Consider the following 22,307-nt stretch of genomic DNA (forward strand, 5'->3'; position numbering starts at 1 on the left):
CTTAAAAAATAGTGAGGAAAGAATGGTTGTAGATGACGAGGAAAAAGCTAACATATTAAACACCTTCTTCTCCACGGTATTCACGGTGGAAAATGAAATGCTAGGTGAAATCCCAAGAAACAACGAAAACCCTATATTAAGGGTCACCAATCTAACCCAAGAAGAGGTGCGAAACCGGCTAAATAAGATTAAAATAGATAAATCTCCGGGTCCGGATGGCATACACCCACAAGTACTAAGAGAACTAAGTAATGTAATAGATAAACCATTATTTCTTATTTTTAGGGACTCTATAGCGACGGGGTCTGTTCCGCAGGACTGGCGCATAGCAAATGTGGTGCCAATATTCAAAAAGGGCTCTAAAAGTGAACCTGGAAATTATAGGCCAGTAAGTCTAACCTCTACTGTTGGTAAAATATTTGAAGGGTTTCTGAAGGATGTTATTCTGGATTATCTCAATGAGAATAACTGTTTAACTCCATATCAGCATGGGTTTATGAGAAATCACTCCTGTCAAACCAATCTAATCAGTTTTTATGAAGAGGTAAGCTATAGGCTGGACCACGGTGAGTCATTGGACGTAGTATATCTCGATTTTTCCAAAGCATTTGATACCGTGCCGCACAAGAGGTTGGTACACAAAATGAGAATGCTTGGTCTGGGGGAAAATGTGTGTAAATGGGTTAGTAACTGGCTTAGTGATAGAAAGCAGAGGGTGGTTATAAATGGTATAGTCTCTAACTGGGTCGCTGTCACCAGTGGGGTACCGCAGGGGTCGGTATTGGGACCTGTTCTCTTCAACATATTCATTAATGATCTGGTAGAAGGTTTACACAGTAAAATATTGATATTTGCAGATGATACAAAACTATGTAAAGCAGTTAATACAAGAGAAGATAGTATTCTGCTACAGATGGATCTGGATAAGTTGGAAACTTGGGCTGAAAGGTGGCAGATGAGGTTTAACAATGATAAATGTAAGGTTATACACATGGGAAGAAGGAATCAATATCACCATTACACACTGAACGGGAAACCACTGGGTAAATCTGACAGGGAGAAGGACTTGGGGATCCTAGTTAATGATAAACTTACCTGGAGCAGCCAGTGCCAGGCAGCAGCTGCCAAGGCAAACAGGATCATGGGGTGCATTAAAAGAGGTCTGGATACACATGATGAGAGCATTATACTGCCTCTGTACAAATCCCTAGTTAGACCGCACATGGAGTACTGTGTCCAGTTTTGGGCACTGGTGCTCAAGAAGGATATAATGGAACTAGGGAGAGTACAAAGGAGGGCAACAAAATTAATAAAGGGGATGGGAGAACTACAATACCCAGATAGATTAGCGAAATTAGGATTATTTAGTCTAGAAAAAAGACGACTGAGGGGCGATCTAATAACCATGTATAAGTATATAAGCGGACAATACAAATATCTCGCTGAGGATCTGTTTATACCAAGGGTATAAATCTGGGTTCAGAGCTCCCCCTTCTGGCCTGGATTCAGAATGTGTTGCATGTAGGTGCTTACCTGGTAAAGGAAATCCTCCTTGCCTCCAAGCATAACATCACCCTCCCTGAAAGGAAGGCAACATCACTGTAACAACTGGTTACTTGGAGTGTTAGACGTGTACTGTAGGACCATGATTGGCTACAGCAGATATGTGCGTGTGTGCTGCAGGACTGTGGCTTTAGCAGTTATGTGCTTGTGTACTGCAATATTGTGATTGGCTACAGCAGTTATGTGCATGTGTACTGCAGACCATGATTAGCTATAGCAGCTATGTGCATGTATACTGCAGGACTGTGATTGGCTATAGCAGTTACGTGCATGTGTACTTCAGGACCATGATTGGCTACAGCAGTTATGTGCATGCATACTGCAAAACTATGATTGGCTACAGCAGATACAGTGCCTACAAGTAGTATTCAACCCCCTGCAGATTTAGCAGGTTTAATAAGATGCAAATAAGTTAGAGCCTTCAAACTTCAAACAAGAGCAGGATTTATTAACAGATGCATAAATCTTACAAACCAAAAAGTTTTGTTGCTCAGTTAAATTTTTATAAATTTTAAACATAAAAGTGTGGGTCAATTATTATTCAACCCCTAGGTTTAATATTTTGTGGAATAACCTTTGTTTGCAATTACAGCTAATAAAAGTCTTTTATAAGACCTGATCAGGCCGGCACAGGTCTCTGGAGTTATCTTGGCCCACTCCTCCATGCAGATCTTCTCCAAGTTATCTAGGTTCTTTGGGTGTCTCATGTGGACTTTAATCTTGAGCTCCTTCCACAAGTTTTCAATTGGGTTAAGGTCAGGAGACTGACTAGGCCACTGCAACACCTTGTTTTTTTGCCTCTTGAACCAGGCCTTGGTTTTCTTGGCTGTGTGCTTTGGGTCGTTGTCTTGTTGGAAGATGAAATGACGACCCATCTTAAGATCCTTGATGGAGGAGCGTAGGTTCTTGGCCAAAATCTCCAGGTAGGCCGTGCTATCCATCTTCCCATGGATGCGGACCAGATGGCCAGGCCCCTTGGCTGAGAAACAGCCCCACAGCATGATGCTGCCACCTGTTATGGACTGGTAATTTAAGAGCGACATGAGACTAGCTCTGGGCAGGTGGTAACTATACAGACCGCAGTCCCTGATCTTAACACAACACTAGCAGTAGCCGTGGAATGTTCCTGTCACTCCCTGGACATCTCGTCACAGCCGGAGAACTAGCTACTCCTAAAGGTAGAAACAGGAAAGCTATCTTGCCTCAGAGAAAATCCCCAAAGGATAGGACAGCCCCCCACAAATATTGGCTGTGAGAGGAGAAGGAAATGACATACGTAGTATGAAACAAGATTCAGCAAAGGAGGCCAATTCTAGCTAGATAGACAGTAAGGAAAGAAACACTGTGCGGTCAGTAATAAAAACTAGAAAGTCCACCGCAGAGATATGCAAAAATCTCCACACCTGACTAAAGGTGTGGAAGGCAAAATTTGCAGTCCGGAGCTTCCAGCTTAGCTAAATAGATACATACTGATAAGCTGGACAAATGAACAAAACATAAATGTGCTGAACAATAAGTCCACAACAAGTGGACTGCAAAAGGACAAGCAAGGACTTAACTTAGCTGAACGGGTCAGAGTGTCAGGGAAATCCAAGAGCCGTGCCTCCAGGCAAGAACAATTGGCAACTGGCATTGATTGAGGGATAAAGCCAGACTAAAATAGCCGAGCAGAAAGAAGATCAGTGGAAGCAGCTGCTGATACTAAATCCAAGAAGCAGCTATACCACTCAAAACCACAGGAGGGAGCCCAAGAGCAGAATTCACAAAAGTGCTACTTACAACCACCGGAGGGAGCCCAAGAGCGGAATTCACAACAGCCACCACCATGCTTGACTGTAGGGATGGTATTCTTGGGGTCGTATGCAGTGCCATCCAGTCTCCAAACGTCACGTGTGTGGTTGGCACCAAAGATCTCGATCTTGGTCTCATCAGACCAGAGAACCTTGAACCAGTCTGTCTCAGAGTCCTCCAAGTGATCATGAGCAAACTGTAGACGAGCCTTGACATGACGCTTTGAAAGTAAAGGTACCTTACGGGCTCGTCTGGAACGGAGACCATTGAGGTGGAGTACGTTACTTATGGTATTGACTGAAACCAATATCCCCACTGCCATGAGATCTTCCCGGAGCTCCTTCCTTGTTGTCCTTGGGTTAGCCTTGACTCTTCGGACAAGCCTGGCCTCGGCACGGGAGGAAACTTTCAAAGGCTGTCCAGGCCGTGGAGGCTAACAGTAGTTCCATAAGTCTTCCACTTCCGGATGATGCTCCCAACAGTGGAGACAGGTAGGCCCAACTCCTTGGAAATGGTTTTGTACCCCTTGCCAGCCTTGTGACCCTCCACGATCTTGTCTCTGATGGCCTTGGAATGCTCTTTTGTCTTTCCCATGTTGACCATGTTTGAGTGCTGTTCACAAGTTTGGGGAGGGTCTTAAATAGTCAGAAAAGGCTGGAAAAAGAGATAATTAATCCAAACATGTGAAGCTCATTGTTTTTTGTGCCTGAACTACTTCTTAATACTTTAGGGGAACCAAACAGAATTCTGGTGGGTTGAGGGGTTGAATAATAAATGACCCTCTGAAAAGACTTTTCACAATTTAAAAAAAAAATATACAAAGAAATAACATTCTTTTTTGCTGCAGTGCATTTCACATTTCCAGGCTGATCTACAGTCCAAATGTCACAATGCCAAGTTAATTCCAAATGTGTAAACCTGCTAAATCTGCAGGGGGTTGAATACTACTTGTAGGCAATGTATGTGCAGGGCTGCCACTAGGACTTTCAGGGCCCCATACTGTCAAAATTTTGGGGCCCCCTTGAAACTCCACCCAGGCTCCACCCCCAGTTCCACCTCCACCCCTCGAACCTTCCACAGTTCCTCCGCCCTCTCTTGGAAAAGCTCCACTTCTGGTGAATATCGGTCTGCACTTGGACCGTGGTGCATGGACCGGCTGCAGGTCTCCAGATCTGAAATTTGCAGCCTCACAGCATGTATGAGGATGCTGGTCAGGAGATCGGCGCCCAGTCCGTGAACTGCTGTGGGTGCACAGACCGACAGCCCCCTTTCAAAAATTACACTGTCATAATAATAAAGATGTTTCCGATCATATATACCAACTTGCTTCAGTAATTCCCCACCCCTCTTCCAAACCCCAACCAAAACTTATAAGTTACTGGATGATCCCGAGCTGCTGCCTGATGTTATAGTTGGGCATTTGGTTTTGTAGCAGCTCAGGATCATCCAGTATCTTATACATTCCACTAGCCTCCCCCTGGACCCTGTTGGATGCGACCCCCAGTCCCCACTAGCATCCCCCTGGACCCTGTTGGATGCGGCCCCAGTCCCCACTAGTCTCCCCCTGGACCCCGTTGGATGCGGCCCCAGTCCCCACTAGCCTCCCCCTGGACCCTGTTGGATGCGGCCCCAGTCCCCACTAGTCTCCCCCTGAACCCTGTTGGATGTGGCCCCAGTCCCCACTAGCCTCCCCCTGGACAATGATGGATGCGGCCCCAGTCCCCACTAACCTCCCCCTGAACCCTGTTGGATGCGGCCCCAGTCCCCACTAGCCTCCCCCTGAACCCTGTTGGATGTGGCCCCAGTCCCCACTAGCCTCCCCCTGGACAATGTTGGATGCGGCCCCAGTCCCCACTAACCTCCCCCTGAACCCTGTTGGATGCGGCCCCAGTCCCCACTAGTCTCCCCCTGGACCCTGTTTGATGCAGGCTCCCAGTCACCACTCGCCTTCCCTCAGCAGCCACATGATACCAGTATAGACACAGCCACTGTGAGCCACCTGAAGTCTCTTTTCACTAGCGAGACTCACCCTGCTCGCCCGCCCTCCACCTGATCAGCCCTCCACCTCCACCTGCTCGTCCGTCATCCACCCCCAGTCAGAAGAACAGAACGGCAGAAGTGAAGAACTCCAAGACCACCCACCCTGAAGCAGCGAGAATGGGTTATTCCACAGTGCCCACCTTATAGGGTCACACAAGGGAGAATGAGATACAGCTAAGCACATGGGATTGCACGGGAGAGGATTAGATGCACAGCTCAGCAGACAGTATCACACAGGATAGGATCAGATACATCTCAGCAGACGGCATCACACAGGATAGGATTAGATACACAGCTCAGCTGACAGTATCACACAGGAGAGGATTAGATACACAGCTCAGCAGATGGGATCACACAGGATAGTATTACGTAGATACACGGCTCAGCAGACATTATCACACAGGATAGCATTAGATACACAGCTCAGCAGACAGTATCACACAAGAGAGGATTAGATACAGCTCAGCAGACAGTATCACACAGGATAGGATTAGATACACGGCTCAGCAGACAGTATCACACAGGATAGGATTAGATACACGGCTCAGCTGACAGTATCACACAGGATAGGATTAGATACACGGCTCAGCAGACAGTATCACACAGGATAGGATTAGATAAACAGCTTAGCAGACGGTATCACACAGGATAGGATTAGATACACAGCCTAGCAGAGAGTATCACACAGGCGAGGATTAGATACAGCTCAGCAGACAGTATCACGCAGGATAGGATTAGATACACGGCTCAGCAGACGGTATCGCACAGGATAGGATTAGATACACGGCTCAGCAGACAGTATCACACAGGAGAGGATTAGATACACAGCTCAGCAGACAGTATCACACAGGATAGGATTAGATACACAGCTCAGCAGACGGTATCGCACAGGATAGGATTAGGTACACAGCCTAGCAGACAGTATCACATAGGAGAGGATTAGATACAGCTCAGCAGACAGTATCACACAGGATAGGATTAGATACACAGCTCAGCAGATGGTATCACACAGGAGATGATTAGATGCACAGTCTAGCAGACAGTATCACACAGGAGAGGATTAGATACATCTCAGCAGACAGTATCACACAGGATAGGATTAGATACACGGCTCAGCATACAGTATCACACAGGATAGGATTAGATACACAGCTCAGCAGACGGTATCGCACAGGATAGGATTAGATACACGGCCTAGCAGACAGTATCACACAGGAGAGGATTAGATACAGCTCAGCAGACAGTATCACACAGGAGAGGATTAGATACACAGCTCAGCAGTCAGTATCACACAGGAGAGGATTAGATACACGGCTCAGCAGACAGTATCACATAGCAGAGGATTAGATACAGCTCAGCAGTCAGAAACACACAGGAGAGGATTAAATGCAACTCAGCAGATGGGATCAGCGGATAGACTCACCCTGCTCGTCCGTCATCTGCAGTCCGCCCCCGCGTGATACACAGCACGCTGCTCTCTCTGCTCCGGGATGAGGAAGTGGAGCAGCGTGTGACGTCAGGCAGGACCATGATGCACCTGGGCCGGCCGCAGCTTTTAAAGGTACAGTGCCATTTTCCTTTCGCCAGATGCATTAACAGCACTGTAGGTGTATCTTTAAAACACCACAGTGCTGTTATACATAGGGCTTGGAAGCCTTGAACAAAACGTCCAAGGGCCCGATGAGGAGAAGGAAATAGGGGGGGCCCGAGCTGCCAGCGTGTTCGGGCCCCCTTTTTGCTCCTCATCACTGGGCCCCATACAGTAGTAACGGCTGTAATGCCCTGATGGCGGCCCTGGATAAGTGCATGTGTACTGCAAGACTATGATTGGCTACAGCAGTTATGTGCATGTATACTGCAAAACTGTGATTGGATACAGCAGATATGTGCATGTGTACTGCAAGACTGTGATTAGCTATAGAAGTTTGTGCATGTCTACTGCAGGACTGTGATTGGCTACAGCAGTTACAATGAAGGAAATAAGTATTTGATCCCTTGCTGATTTTGTAAGTTTGACCACTAACAAAGACATGAACAGTCTATAATTTTAGGAGTAGGTTATTTTTAACATTGAGAGATAAAATACCAAAAATAAAATCCAGAAAATCACATTGTATAAATTATATAAATGTATTTGCATTTAGCAATGAGAAATAAGTATTTAATCCCCTACTAACCATTAAGAGTTCTGGCTCCTACAGACCAGTTAGATGCTCCACTCGATATCTGCATTAACCCTTTTCCGACATCAGGTATAATTTATACAATGTGATTTTCTGGATTTTATTTTTGATATTCTATCTCTCAATGTTAAAATTAACCTACCCTTAAAATTAAAGACTGTTCTTGTCTTTGTCAGTGGGCAAAATTTACAAAATCAACAAGGGATCAAATACTTATTTCGTTCTCTGTATGTGTATGTGTATTGCAGGACTGTGATTGGCTATAGCAGTTATGAGCATGTGTACTACAGGACTGTGATTGGCTATAGCAGTTATTTGCATGTGTACTGCAGGACTGTGATTGGCTATAGCACTTATGTGCATGTTTACTGAAGGACTGTGATTGGCTATAGCAGTTACATGCTTGTGTACTCTACGATCCTTTACAACAGCTGGCAGGATCATTAAATTGGTGCAGTTGGGCAGGAAGAGAATTTACTAGATGAGTTACAGTTAAGGTCCATTTCGATTGCAAGATAATCTTGAATGAGTGTTCCTAGGGAATGTTCAATTCACAATAATTTTGCAAATTAAACAGCTGCTAATCACGAACAAACAATACACTCGTTTGTGGGGTGAAACAATATTTTGTGCTGCACCAAAGATAATTGTTCTCAGCAGCTCATATAACAATGGCAGGCTATGTGAACACAGTGATGTAGTACAGATCATTCAATGCTTCATTGGTAGGCACAATCTGCCTATGTAAATACGATACCAATGATCGGTAAGTTACCAATCAGCAGATGTTTAATGCTGCAGGTAGGTTCATGTAACTAATCTTTTAGTTTTCTTATCTTATCACATTCCTAGTTTTGTGGCCATTATTTTTTTTTTATTTTGCATGTAGCAAAATATGTAGCATCAGAAAAAACGGATACAGCACTCCCTAACATTTCAAGGGGCTATTCTTTACTTTTGGGCCAGCAATCATGTACAGTGGCAAGTCAAAAATAATCTGCAATCTGGCTGCAGAATTTATTTTAATCAACTTTCACAAAAGAAGAATGCATCATTTTCCAACATAATCTCATTGTTTTATAATACATTTTGTCCATCTGTCAACAAGCTTTCATACTTTCTCATTAAAAAAATATGCACCGCAGTCTTCACCTTTTCATCAGACATGAATTTTCATCCTGGTAGAGCTTCATTCAGGAGACCAAACAGGTGTAGCAAGACTAGGACTGCAGGAAAGATGCTATAACATCTGAAAACTTCGTTTTTGGAGACAATCTTGCTCCTTTTTGCTTTCTGACTTTTGTGCAACATTCGTAAAACTTTTCTATCCATTCATGCACACTTCTTCTCGGCAAAACACTTTCCCCATACTGTGCACAGAGCTTTCGATAAATATTCTCACCAGACACACCTCAGACCACCAAAAATGAATCACTGCATGCTGCCCTTCTCTTATGCAAATCACAAATGGGGTAAGTTTTTGTTTCTAGAATCACAGTTACAAATGAACTGATGTGTTACTTTCAAACCTGCTCCTCAGCAGAAACCACTGATGCTACAGTACGGCAGACAAAGGTGTTAATATACGGTAACCAGGAGTGCTAAAAGTTTTTGACTCACTCTCATATCTTAACTGTTCTGTATTCTTCTTTTCTATAGACATTCACCAAGTGCACGGTTTATAAGCGCTAATCTCAGTCAGGTCATTTGACCCCGTTTTTATTACAGTCCTCCCTCTTTCGTCATCTCTGATCCGCCCCGCTTCCAGGTAACGGATTTGGCCAAAACAGGCAGCTTAACCATCACGGGTGTGGGCCTTGGTATACTGACTGTAAATTGCATCACTTTATCTTGAGATGAGTGAGTTACCTGTTGTGTTCTGTTCCAAACCAGAGCCAGGAAGAGGGGAGGATCAGAGGGGACAAAGAGGGAGGAGAAACAATACAAACAAGCGGACCACGTGATCTCACTGGGTTTGTAGCATACAAGCAGCACAATTAGTGAAGGTATATTATAAAAAGATGCCTACAGACCAGTTAAAATACATGATTGCAGGTCAATAAGTAGTGGGCAACTCGATTAAAGTAAAGTCCACACTGCCAAGGGTTGGAACCAACACTTGAAGCACTTCAGTACTTAAAAAGGTTTTCCCATTTTCAAGATACTATCCCAATATTTAGTAGGTGTAATAATACTAATAATAATACTAATATTAGCAAATACCTCCAATTAGAAATGTAGTAGAGCTCTTATTCGCTTTGTCACTTACCATATTTTTTGGACTACAAGACGCACCAGACCATAAGAGGCACCCCAAATTTTCAGATGGAAAATAGGGAAAAAAATTAATGTGTCAGATAAAGGGCCATTTTACAGTCTGAATTCAGCTTACCGGGGGTGTCGGCAATGCTGGTGCAGCGTGGTCACAGGGAGTGTTCAGTGGTCCGGCGATATGACTCCCATCATCCCAGACTGGTGCTGCAGGTTCGGCGGTGCTCGTGGTGCGGGGGCTCCACCGGCATTTTGTGAAAGCCCAAAGGCCCCCGTACATCCATTGCTGTAATGCGGTGGCCTCCAGGAAATTCCATCCCAGGCTGGTGCAGCAGGTCTCTTTGGCACTCTGTGGTGCGGAGGTGCTCCGCTGGCATTTTGTGAAAGCCCAGAAGCCCCCACACATCCATTGCTGTGATGCGGTGGCCTCCGGGAAATAGGCCGCCGGGAGGCGCATGCTCAGATTGAGAACTCGGCAACGATGTGGTGCGGGGGGCTCCGCCGGCATCTTGTTAAAGCCCAAAGGCCCCCGCACATTCATTGCTGCGAAACTGGTCATTGGGGGCGGCGCATGCTCAGATTGAGATCTCCTCAGTCTAAGGACTAAGAACACTACACGTGTTCAAAAACCGTTCAGTGGTTCATGGCTTTCCTTCTGTGGTAAATGCCAGTTATTTGCAAGCAGCTTTCCATTTTAAATATGTCAAAATAAAGACTTTTGATTTTATCCCCGAAGCTGGATCCTCTTTTTGTCTTCTTTTCTAATGCCTTAAGTGAAATGGTCTAATTTAATTAAACACATGTATAGTGACCTTCCCTAAGATAAATTTAGTGCAGTCGCATTAATGTCTGCATATTGAGTAAGAGACCTTGGCCAAATCCTTCTAATTAATTAGTGAACCTTGCTGTGACTGGTTAGTTCCTGTATGCTGCTAGAATTAGGCTAATTTATCAAAGCGAAATGATGAATTTGGGAAACCTGAAAGTTATCCCACAGACATTCATTAAAGTTGTTTCAGTCTGGCAAACTCCGAATTAAACAACCTGTGCACACCCTTTATTAGACCGGTTCATGAGCCAATTAGCGGTCAGTCACTGATCTCTATTCACATTGAAGCAGCCATTAACCTGTGTTTGAATCATAAGTCACAAAAGGATCAAACAGGCTTTCAGGGGTGAATTATCAAGCACTATACTCTCACCAAGGCTGTGCTTCAAAAGCTGTTATAAAAGAGTGCCATGTTAATTAGATGGATGCAAAAAGGCAATACTAATTTATATATCACTATCCAGAATTCTGGGCTGTGGCAGAAAAATTACCTGAGGAATTTAGCAATAGTTAGGATGTGTTTAAGAAAATGTGCTTTTTTTTAAATTAAAGCTATTCATTAAATCAAGCTTATAATCAGCATGTATGTGCGAGACACAGACATGGCAATGAAAAGACTATCTGCTTCTAAAAAAAAGGAAAAGAGAATTATCCATGTTTTCCGCAAAGTCATTGGCAGCGCAGATCTTCTTTTAGTTATTTATTCAAATCCTGTACTTTAGAGCAGTCAATCAAACCAATGTGATTAAATATGGAAGCTGTTAATTTTAACAGACAGTTCTGTCTCAGGTTATGTGTGATAAACTGAAAAACTGGGGCCATCTCAACCGAGCCTGGAGAAACAAAGGCAAAAATGGCTAGTCATTTTCATACAATAATACTAGGTACTATGCAGCATAAGTTTCAGAGAGTAGGGTCTGTACCTATAGTTGGCTCTGGGGAAGAGTGCGGCATTTACAGTACATATCAATATCATTTATAGGTAGATTGATATATTACTATGTTAAATAGGTATTTATGGACTGTGGTAATGGGCGTAGGACACCCATGGATGGAAAAGCGGAAGGCTACTGAAGGAACAAGATATTCCAATACCTCCACAATGTTCTGCTTTTGTTACAGTGGGAAAATTCAAGTTTTCAAGACATACATGTACACAACTGTGACCTTATTGTGATGGAGTGACAAGGATGGTTTGAACTTGTGTGGGGCGCCACCATTGTCCCTTCTAAGTGGTCACTGAAGGAGGTTGTATTTGGTTAATCTCTTCATGACCAGAGGTATTTTTGATTTAGCGTTTTCATTTTTTGCTACCCTTCTTCCCAGAGCCATAACTTTTTTATTTTTCTGTCAATATGGCCATTTGAGAGCTTTTTTTTTTTTGCGGGACGAGTTGTACTTTTGAATGACACCATTGGATTTAACAAATCGTGTCCTGGAAAACGGTAAAAAAAATCAAATGCTGTGAAATTGCAAAAAAAGTGCAGTCCCACAGTTGCTTTTGGCTTTACTTTTTAACCCCTTAAGCCCCGAGGGTGGTTTGCACGTTAATGACCAGGCCAATTTTTACAATTCTGACCACTGTCCCTTTATGAGGTTATAACTCTGGAACGCTTCAACGGATCTTGGCGATTCTGACATTGTTTTCTCGTGACATATTGTACTTCATGTTAGTGGTAAAATTTCTTTGATATAACTTGCGTTTATTTGTGAAAAAAACGAATATTTGGCGAAAATTTTGAAAATTTCGCAATTTTCCAACTTTGAATTTTTATGCCCTTAAATCACAGACATATGTCACACAAAATACTTAATAAATAACATTTCCCACATGTCTACTTTACATCAGCACAATTTTGGAACCAAAATTTTTTTTTGTGACGGAGTTATAAGGGTTAAAAGTTGACCAGCAATTTCTCATTTTTACAACACCATTTTTTTTTAGGGACCACATCTCATTTGAAGTCATTTTGACGGGTCTATATGATAGAAAATACCCAAGTGTGACACCATTCTAAAAACTGCACCCCTCAAGGTACTCAAAACCACTTTCAAGAAGTTTATTAACCCTTCAGGTGTTTCACAGGAATTTTTGGAATGTTTAAATAAAAATGAACATTTAACTTTTTTTCACACAAAATTTATTTCAGCTCCAATTTGTTTTATTTTACCAAGGGTAACAGGAAAAAATAGACCCCAAAAGTTGTTGTACAATTTGTCCTGAGTACGCTGATACCCCATATGTGGGGGTAAACCACAGTTTGGGCGCATGGCAGAGCTTGGAAGCAAAGGAGCGCCATTTGACTTTTCAATGCAAAATTGACTGGAATTGAGATGGGACGCCATGTTGCATTTGGAGAGCCCCTGATGTGCCTAAACATTGAAACCCCCCACAAGTGACACCATTTTGGAAAGTAGACCCCCTAAGGAACTTATCTAGATGTGTGGTGAGCACTTTGACCCAACAAGTGCTTTACAGAAGTTTATAATGCAGAGCCGTAAAAATAAAAAATCATATTTTTTCACAAAAATTATCTTTTCACCCCCAATTTTTTATTTTCCCAAGGGTGAGAGAAGAAATTGGACCCCAAAAATTGTTGTGCAATTTGTCCTGAGTACGCTGATACCCCATATGTGGGTGTAAACCATTGTTTGGGCGCAGGGCAGAGCTCGGAAGGGAAGGAGCGCCATTTGACTTTTCAATGCAAAATTGACTGGAATTGAGATGGGACGCCATGTTGCATTTAGAGAGCCCTTGATGTGCCTAAACATTGAAACCCCTAACAAGTGACACCATTTTGGAAAGTAGACCCCCTAAGGAACTTATCTAGATGTGTGGTGAGCACTTTGACCCAACAAGTGCTTTACAGAAGTTTATAATGCAGAGCCGTAAAAATAAAAAATCATATTTTTTCACAAAAATGATCTTTTCACCCCCAATTTTTTATTTTCCCAAGGGTAAGGCTACTTTCACACTAGCGTTAACTGCATTACGTTTCAAAACGTCTTTTTTCAGAAAAAACGCATCCAGCAAAAGTTTTTGCTGGATGCGTTTTTTTCCCATAGACTTGTATTGGCGACGTATGGCGACGGATTGGCATACGTCGTGTACGTTTTACGACGGATGCGTCGAAATTTGGCGACACGTCGTCTCAAAAAAACGTAGATTGTAACGTTTTTTGTCTCCGCCTAAAAAACGTGTCGCGACGCATCCTGCGGCATACGTCGTTGGCTGCAATGGAAGCCTATGAGCGACGGATGCGTCGGGACACGTCGTACGACGCAATGCAGCGCTGCAATACGTTTTTTTTACACTGAGCATGCTCAGAAGAAGTATTTTGTTGCCAATTGGTCAGACACCCCCAAATCTATATAAACCTGGCCTGGGCCTTCAACCCCACATATGCCTGCAAGACCCAGAGAGGAGAAGAGACTGCCAGCAAGACCCCAGCCACAAGACCCCAGCCTGACACAGGAGCCAGCCACTGGAAGGAGCCAGCCACAGGAAGGAGCCAGCCACAGGACTCCAGCCATAACCTCAGCCACAAGACCACAGCCTGACACAGGAGCCAGCCACAGGAAGGAGCCAGCCACGGGACTCCAGCCACCATAGAGCCAGTGTGAGTATTGCAATTTTTGTGTGCATCTGTGTGCCTGTGCATTTGTGTGTGTGTATGAGGTACTGACTACTGAAAGAGCTTAAAACCTGAAGAGAACCTGAGGCCTGCCATCATCCTGCACCAGCCAGTGCCATGCTAGAGTCCAGATCCACCATGATGCCAGCCACTGTGAAGACCTGCAGCTTCAGCCAAAGGATTGTCAGCCTTTTGTATGTGTGTGTGTGTATGCGTCTTCTGATTGGGTTCACCTTTCTGCCTTTGTTGTACATATGTGTATTTGCCTAAAGCTATGTGCGTGCATGTGTGTATTTTTGTACGGCTGTGTGCTTTTGTATCATGTGCCTGCACCATATTATGCCTTTGCCAATTTTATGCCTGTTCATGTGGGAGGGTATGTGTCCATGTGCAGGATTGCATCAGGGTGTGGTCAGGATTTTCCATCAGTATTTGTACGCCAAAACTAGGAGTGGGTGATAAAAGCAAAAGTATGCCTTTTTTTGTGTTATACTTTACCTAATTGTTACACTCCTGGTTTTGGCTTACAAATACTGATGGAAAATCCTGACCAAATTCTGATGCGATCCTGAATGTGGACACATACCAGGCATGTTTTTTGTGTGCGTCTTGTTGATTGCATGTGCATTTGTCCATGCTGTAATTGGTTATTTGCCTTTTTCTGATGTATTGACTGTATAGTGGTCTGTGCAGCATGTGGTTTTATTTATTTATTTTTTTAAATCTGATGTGTTTTTTAAAAAAGTCTAGCGGTCTGCAGCTTGTGGTTTGAATGTGAGTGTGGGGTTTTTCTATTTAATAAAAGTGTTGATTTTTTTTAAATTACAGTTATAACCATTTGCAGTTGAAGTACTTGTATTTAAAATAAAAAGCATGTCAGCTCCTAATTGTGATTTAAAAAAAAAAAAAAAAGTGAAAAAAAAATTATAATAAAATGTTTATTAAAAAAATGTCCGTAGTATTATTTCATAAAGGTAAATTTAAAACTGGTGTATGTACCAATGGTTACACATGCAATACAGGGTTGGTTGAGGGCTAATTTTTTTAATAAAGGTTAACCTGTAAAATTTTTTTTTTTTTTTTTTTGGGGGGGGGGGGGGAGGTTATTTTTTTCACATAAAATGTGTCAAATATATTTTTTCTTGGTGTTAAAATTAAAAAAAATCATTTTATGGGACATGGAAATGAATGGTATAACGTGCCACTTTTTGGGGGGGTTTTGGTGTTCACCTGTATGAACATTTCTGACATCATTTTAGTAGGGTGTTTATCATTGAGCATTACCTATTTCAGGGGGTGGTCTAACTATAGATCCATTATACATATTAACAGATAAACCAAGACCGCTGCCCACCAGGACACAGCCGCTGCCCACCAGGACACAGCTAAAGTGCTAGAAGTAAGTTTTGAAGACCCCAAATCTGCTACTTCAATGTGTAGAGCAGATTGCAAGTGTCTTTTTAACTTACAGATACACCAGGACCACAGCCGCAGCAAGCCGCCTCTAGTCCCAACCAGGACCACAGTCGCAGCAAGCCGCCTCTAGTCCCAACCAACCAGGACCACAGCCACCAATCTTTTCAAGTAAGTTTTGAAGACCCCAAATCTGCTACTTCAATGTGTAGAGCAGATTGCAAGTGTCTTTTTAACTTACAGATACACCAGGACCACAGCCGCAGCAAGCCGCCTCTAGTCCCAACCAGGACCACAGTCGCAGCAAGCCGCCTCTAGTCCCAACCAACCAGGACCACAGCCACCAATCTTTTCAAGTAAGTTTTGAAGACCCCAAATCTGCTACTTCAATGTGTAGAGCAGATTGCAAGTGTCTTTAACTTACAGATACACCAGGACCACAGCCGCAGCAAGCCGCCTCTAGTCCCAACCAACCAGGACCACAGCCACCAATCTTTTCAAGTAAGTTTTGAAGACCCCAAATCTGCTACTTCAATGTGTAGAGCAGATTGCAAGTGTCTTTTTAACTTACAGATACACCAGGACCACAGCCGCAGCAAGCCGCCTCTAGTCCCAACCAGGACCACAGTCGCAGCAAGCCGCCTCTAGTCCCAACCAACCAGGACCACAGCCACCAATCTTTTCAAGTAAGTTTTGAAGACCCCAAATCTGCTACTTCAATGTGTAGAGCAGATTGCAAGTGTCTTTTTAACTTACAGATACACCAGGGCCGCAGCAAGCTTGAGCAACAATGTCCTCTTCTGACAGCCCTCCTCCACAGCAACAGCGTGTATCGGTAAGTTAACACAAAACTTTTTTTTTTTTTTTTAAATTTCTTTAAATTACATTTTTATGGATAACTACATGCATAAATTATGTTTCAACAGGAAGCTGAATCAGATGAGGAGCTGTCAGAAGGGGGCGAGACGGGTGGAGAGATGCTAGTGGAGGAGGAACCAAGTGTAAGTAGTGGGGAAACAGTTTTTTCGCACATCACACTGCACCATACACAAAACAGATTTTCATACATAACTAAACACAGAAAATATATGCCTACATTACTGAGAATTTGTTTCCTTTATTTCAGGCTGCTGCTGCTGCTGCTCCTGCTGCTGCCGCTGAAGGTTCTCCCAGACAATCCCAGAGTCGGCGGACTCGTCGCCGCGGTCGGCTATCAGTGAGGTTTTTTTTTGGGGGGAGGGGTATTCTATTGGTACTTTAGTGTTTCAGTGTACTAATTTGTTTGTTTTCCTTTTTTTTTTTTTTTGGCACAGGCTTCACAGCGTGCTCCCGCAGAAGAGGATGATGATGATGACGACATTGATATCGAGAATCTCATCGAGGAGGTTCGCGAGCGGGAGCCGCTGTGGAACATGGCTGACCGCAGGCATGCTGATACCGGTGTCACCCGTCGGCTCTGGGACGAAGTGTGTCGCAACCTGTTTCCAAGGCGGGAGAGCCTTCATCCTCAGCAGCAGAGCAAACTAGGTAAGTATTCACTTTCCAGTGATGTTTTGAGCTGACTGTAATGTATTGCATTTACCAATTTTTGGTTTTTTCTTTTGATTCTTGTCTTCACAGTTGGAAAGATTAGGAAGCGGTGGCGGTCACTGAGGGATCGCTTTAAGAGGGAATTCAATGATGAGATGAAGGCCCCGAGTGGCTCTGCAGGAAGGAAGAGGAGCAAATATAAATATGGCCAGGCCCTCTCCTTCCTGAGGCGAACAATGCTAAGCAGAGTGTAAGTATTCTACAGCCCACTAATAACCATGTTAACCTGTCTACTTAGTTTGCTTTCAGTCAGGGCTTTTTCATTCCAATGTATTAATTTCATTTGTTTTTTCTTTCACAGCACCTTCTCCAGCCACCGGGCGCCTGCATCTTCCTCTGCGCCCTCTGGAGCGATCCCTCCTGAGTCCGCCACTGAGGGCCACGTCGGTAGGCCCCACACCTCTGTCCCCTCCTCTGACCCCTCCTCTGACCCCTCTGTCCCCTCCACTTCATCCGTCCCAAGCAGTGGAGCATTATTGCAGCCTTCATTGCTCGCATCTGATGCTGAACAGATAGCGTTTCCTTTACCCCACCCCTCTGATCCTGCCACCTCGACACCACCATTAGGTTCGTGGCGGCAGCGACAGAGGGGTCAGGAAAAGAGCTATGCTCCTGAGTTCTTGCACCTGAATGCATCCTTCCAAGGCTCTTTCAAAATTTTGGGAGAGCAAGTGACTGCTGGTTTCAACATGGTGCAGTCACGCATCAGTGAAACAAGCCGTGAAACCAGCAGTCGCTTGGATAGGCTGCATTCAGCTGTAAGTCCCGATCCGGCCAATATTTTTTTTAACTCCATGCTCAGGACCATGGAGAAACTATCTTTTGAGCAACAGATGCGGGTAATGAATACCTGCCATAATGCTCTACTGCAGGCCGTTAACGAGTCTACCCACACACCTCGCCACACCTCCACTCCAATTCCACACCATACCCAGCATTACCAAACTCAGCCCCAATACCCACACCAGCACCATTACCAAACCCAGTCCCACTACCCTACCCAGTCACAATACCCAACCCAGTCCCCACAACAATCCCGGCCCCAAGACCAAATTACTTCCCCAATGTTTTCCTTACTGAACTTTTCTCTTCCCCCTACCCCAACACCACCCCCCTCTGGTCAGCCTCTTGGTTTACCCCCCCCTTCCACTGCACCCCAAACAAGTAGGGTTTCCCCACCTATCGACGTGGTCCAACCTTCCTGCCCCTCCTCCTCTCATATCTCCACCCAACAGTTTCAAGATTTGTAAATACGATGTTTAGTTTTTTTTTGCAAAATCTTTCAAAAACAAATTTGATATTAAAAAAAAAATATTTTTTGTTGGCAAAAAAAAAAAAAAAAAAAAAAGAGTTAAAATAAAATTCTGAATATAAAATTCTACTCTGTGTGTGTGTCTGGATTTATTAAGGTAATATAATAAAAAAGGTTTTAATAAAAACAAACACCGAACATTTTAAAGGTATAACAAAACGATTTTACTAGCAAGAAAACCATGCTTTTTGGCCCTTTTTTTATTTTTTTTTTTTTGGGCAGAAACACATTTTTTACATAAACAAAACACATGGGAAACTGGTTACACAATCATGTCTTGCCACGGGATCCGCCCGACAGGTGAGACAAAATAATCGGCAAACTGGTCCCTCATCCTTGTAACTGAACTTGTAGAGCGAACTGAGCTGCTGCGGTAGTCCCACAAGGTGGTCTCCAACTCTTCATCATCCAAGGAAACGGGCTCCTTTGAAAGGACAAAGTTGTGGAGCACCACACAGGCTTTAACGACCTCGTCTATAGTTGTTGTTTTCAACTTGATAGCCGTCAGCAGAACTCGCCACTTCGCCGTCAATATGCCAAAGGAACACTCCACGACTCTTCGTGCTCTAGTAAGCCGGTAATTAAAGACCCGCTTGGTATGGTTTAAGTTCCGGCTACTGTACGGTTTCAGTAGGTGCGGCGACAGTTGAAAGGCTTCATCACCTACAAAAACATATTCCAGGGCTGGGTCATTGGTTCCTGGCAGTGGTCTGGCTGGCGGTAAATCGTAGCTCTCTCCATAAAGGCAACGACCCATCGGAGAGTTTTTAAGAACTTGTGAATCGTTGGACCGTCCATACGCTCCTATGTCCACGGCAAGGAACCTGCAGTTGGCATCTGCAATAGCCATAAGGACGATGGAGAAATACTTCTTATAATTATAATACTCCGATCCTGTTCCTGCCGGTTTCGCAATCCTTATATGTTTCCCGTCAACTGCACCCACACAATTAGGGAAATTGCAAATTTGCTGAAACTCTTCAGCACTTCGCAACCAGATTTCCATGGATGGTTGGGGGATATACTCTGGTTGCAAAGTGGTCCAAATAGCCCGACATGTGTCCTTCACTATTCCAGAGATAGTGGAAATGCCCAGCCTGAACTGATAATGGAGCGAAGTCATAGATTCACCCGTAGCTAGGAAACTTTAAAAAAAAAAAAAAAAAAAAAAAAACATGTTGGAAAAAATTGCACAGACCAACAAGTTTTAATATGGCACTGTTAATTTTTTTTAAGGACGGGACACCCAATAAAACCAGCATGAAACCGTTGTAAAAAAACAGTGGAATGTCCGCCAAGAAAACCCAAATTACATGATGCAGAAAATAGTGCGCAATATGTCAGCGCAGTATTGTCTGCAGCATGTAATATAACATTCAAAATGACCAATGACAGAAAAAAAACAGTTGCATGTCATCAAACCCAAAAAAAACAAGCAAAAAAAAAAAAAAAAATGCAGAAAATGCAACGCAATATTTCAGCGCAGTATTTTCTGCAGTCTGTTATCTAACATTCAATATCAGCAATGACATTTAAATTAAGCAGTGGACTGTCCGCAAAGAAAACCAAAATTACATGCTGCAGAAAATAGTGCGCATTATGCCAGCGCAGTATTGTCTGCAGCATGTAATATAACATTCAAAATGACCAATGACAGAAAAAAAACAGTTGCATGTCATCAAACCCAAAAACCAAAAAAAAAAAAAACTGCAGAAAATGCAACGCAATATTTCAGCGCAGTATTTTCTGCAGTCTGTTAACATTCAATATCAGCAATGACATTTAAATAAAGCAGTTGAATGTCCGCCAAGAAAACCAAAACTACATGCTGCAGAAAATAGTGCGCAATATGCCAGCGCAGTATTTTCTGCAGCATGTAATATAACATTCAATATCAGCAATGAAATAAAAAAAAGAGGCTTACCGCAGGGTCACCATCAGCCGCTCCGCCGGTGTGATGGCAAGCCTCATCCTTGTGTCCTGCCTTCGGATGACATCCTCCAGTTTTGCAAGCAAAAAATCGAAATGTTCAATCCTCATCCGCACGTAGTTGTGGAATTTGTGTGGATTGTGCCGCAACTCCAGGTACAGAGTGGACTGGACACCCCGGGTCATCCGTAGTTGATTAATCGGATGAATCCACAGTCGCCTCCGTCTCCGTTGCTGCAGAAGCATCCTACGCCTTTCCGCTGCCGCCTCCTTCTCCCGCACTATGATATCCAGGCGATTTGTCTCAAAGATAACGTCGGTAACCAAACTAGCAATCCTCCCAAGAACACCTTCCATCGCTGCCACAAAACTAAAACCCACAAAGATGGGCTGTAAATACAGTACTATATAGTTTTTCAAATTTTCCAGTAGCCAATCAAATTTTGGGAGCCTCCCCTTTTAAAAACGGATCCGTCGGAAAAACGGATGCAACGGATGGTAAAACGTATGCAACGTATATAACGCATCCAGTATTTTCGACGGAAACGTTTAGCGGATTTGCGACGGATCCGTCGAAATGCTGGATGCGTGGCATACGTTTGTCACCGTTTTTCACTTTTTTGACGCATCCGTTTTTTCGGCAAAAAAACGGATTTGCGACGTAATGCAGTTAACGCTAGTGTGAAACTAGCCTAAGAGAAGAAATTGGACCCCAAAAATTGTTGTGCAATTTGTCCTGAGTACACTGATACCCCATATGTGGGTGTAAACCATTGTTTGGGCGCAGGGCAGAGCTCAGAAGGGAAGGAGCGCCATTTGACTTTTCAATGCAAAATTGACTGGAATTGAGATGGGACGCCATGTTGCGTTTGGAGAGCCCCTAATGTGCCTAAACATTGAAACCCCCCACGAGTGACACCATTTTGGAAAGTAGACCCCTTAAGGAACTTATCTAGATGTGTGTTGAGCACTTTGACCCAACAAGTGCTTCACAGAAGTTTATAATGCAGAGCCGTAAAAATAAAAAATCATATTTTTTCACAAAAATGATCTTTTCACCCCCATTTTTTTATTTCCCCAAGGGTAAGAGAAGAAATTAGACCACAAAAGTTGTTGTGCAATTTGTCCTGAGTACGACGATACCCCATATGTGGGTGTAAACCATTGTTTGGGCGCATAGCAGAGCTCAGAAGGGAAGAAGCGCTATTTTACTTTTCAATGCAAAATTGACTGGAATTAAGATGGGATGCCATGTTGCGTTTGGAGAGCCCCTGATGTGCCTAAACATTAAACCCCCCCACAAGTGACACCATTTTGGAAAGTAGACCCCCTAAGGAACTTATCTAGATGTGTTTTGAGAGCTTTGAACCCCCAAGTGTTTCACTACAGTTTATAACGCAGAGCCATGAAAATAAAAATTATTTTTTTTTTTCACAAAAATGATTTTTTAGCCCCCAGTTTTGTATTTTCACAAGGGTATCAGGATAAATTGGACCCCAAAAGTTGTTGTCCAATTTGTCTGGAGTACGCTGATACCCCATTTGTGGGGAGGGACCACTGTTTGGGCGCATGACAGAGCTCGGAAGGGAAGGAGCGCCATTTGGAATGCAGACTTAAATGGATTGGTCTGCAGGCGTCACGTTGCATTTGCAGAGCCCCTGATGTACCCAAACAGTACAAACCCCCCACAAGTGACCCCATATTGGAAACTAGACCCCCCAAGGAACTTATCTAGATGTGTTGTGAGAACT

The 22,307-nt window shown here is 43.6% G+C and overlaps 1 protein-coding gene across 2 annotated transcripts; it reads left to right on the forward strand.

The window, feature by feature from the left end:
• Positions 1-16,785: 16,785 nt before the first annotated feature.
• Positions 16,786-18,590, forward strand: LOC143816640 (uncharacterized). Of its 2 annotated transcripts, XM_077297275.1 has the most exons (4): positions 16,786-16,941; positions 17,039-17,252; positions 17,346-17,505; positions 17,617-18,590. In XM_077297275.1, the coding sequence occupies exons 2-4, from the start codon at positions 17,138-17,140 to the stop codon at positions 18,563-18,565; spliced, it is 1,224 nt and encodes a 407-aa protein (XP_077153390.1). In that variant the 5' UTR covers positions 16,786-16,941; positions 17,039-17,137; the 3' UTR covers positions 18,566-18,590. The 2 variants fall into 2 exon arrangements, with proteins under 2 accessions (XP_077153390.1, XP_077153389.1); XM_077297274.1 differs by lacking the exon at positions 16,786-16,941 and having other exon boundaries at positions 16,951-17,252.
• Positions 18,591-22,307: the final 3,717 nt, after the last annotated feature.

Source organism: Ranitomeya variabilis, chromosome 3 (assembly GCF_051348905.1).
Source record: "Ranitomeya variabilis isolate aRanVar5 chromosome 3, aRanVar5.hap1, whole genome shotgun sequence".
In the NCBI taxonomy this organism is placed as follows: Eukaryota; Metazoa; Chordata; class Amphibia; order Anura; family Dendrobatidae; genus Ranitomeya; species Ranitomeya variabilis.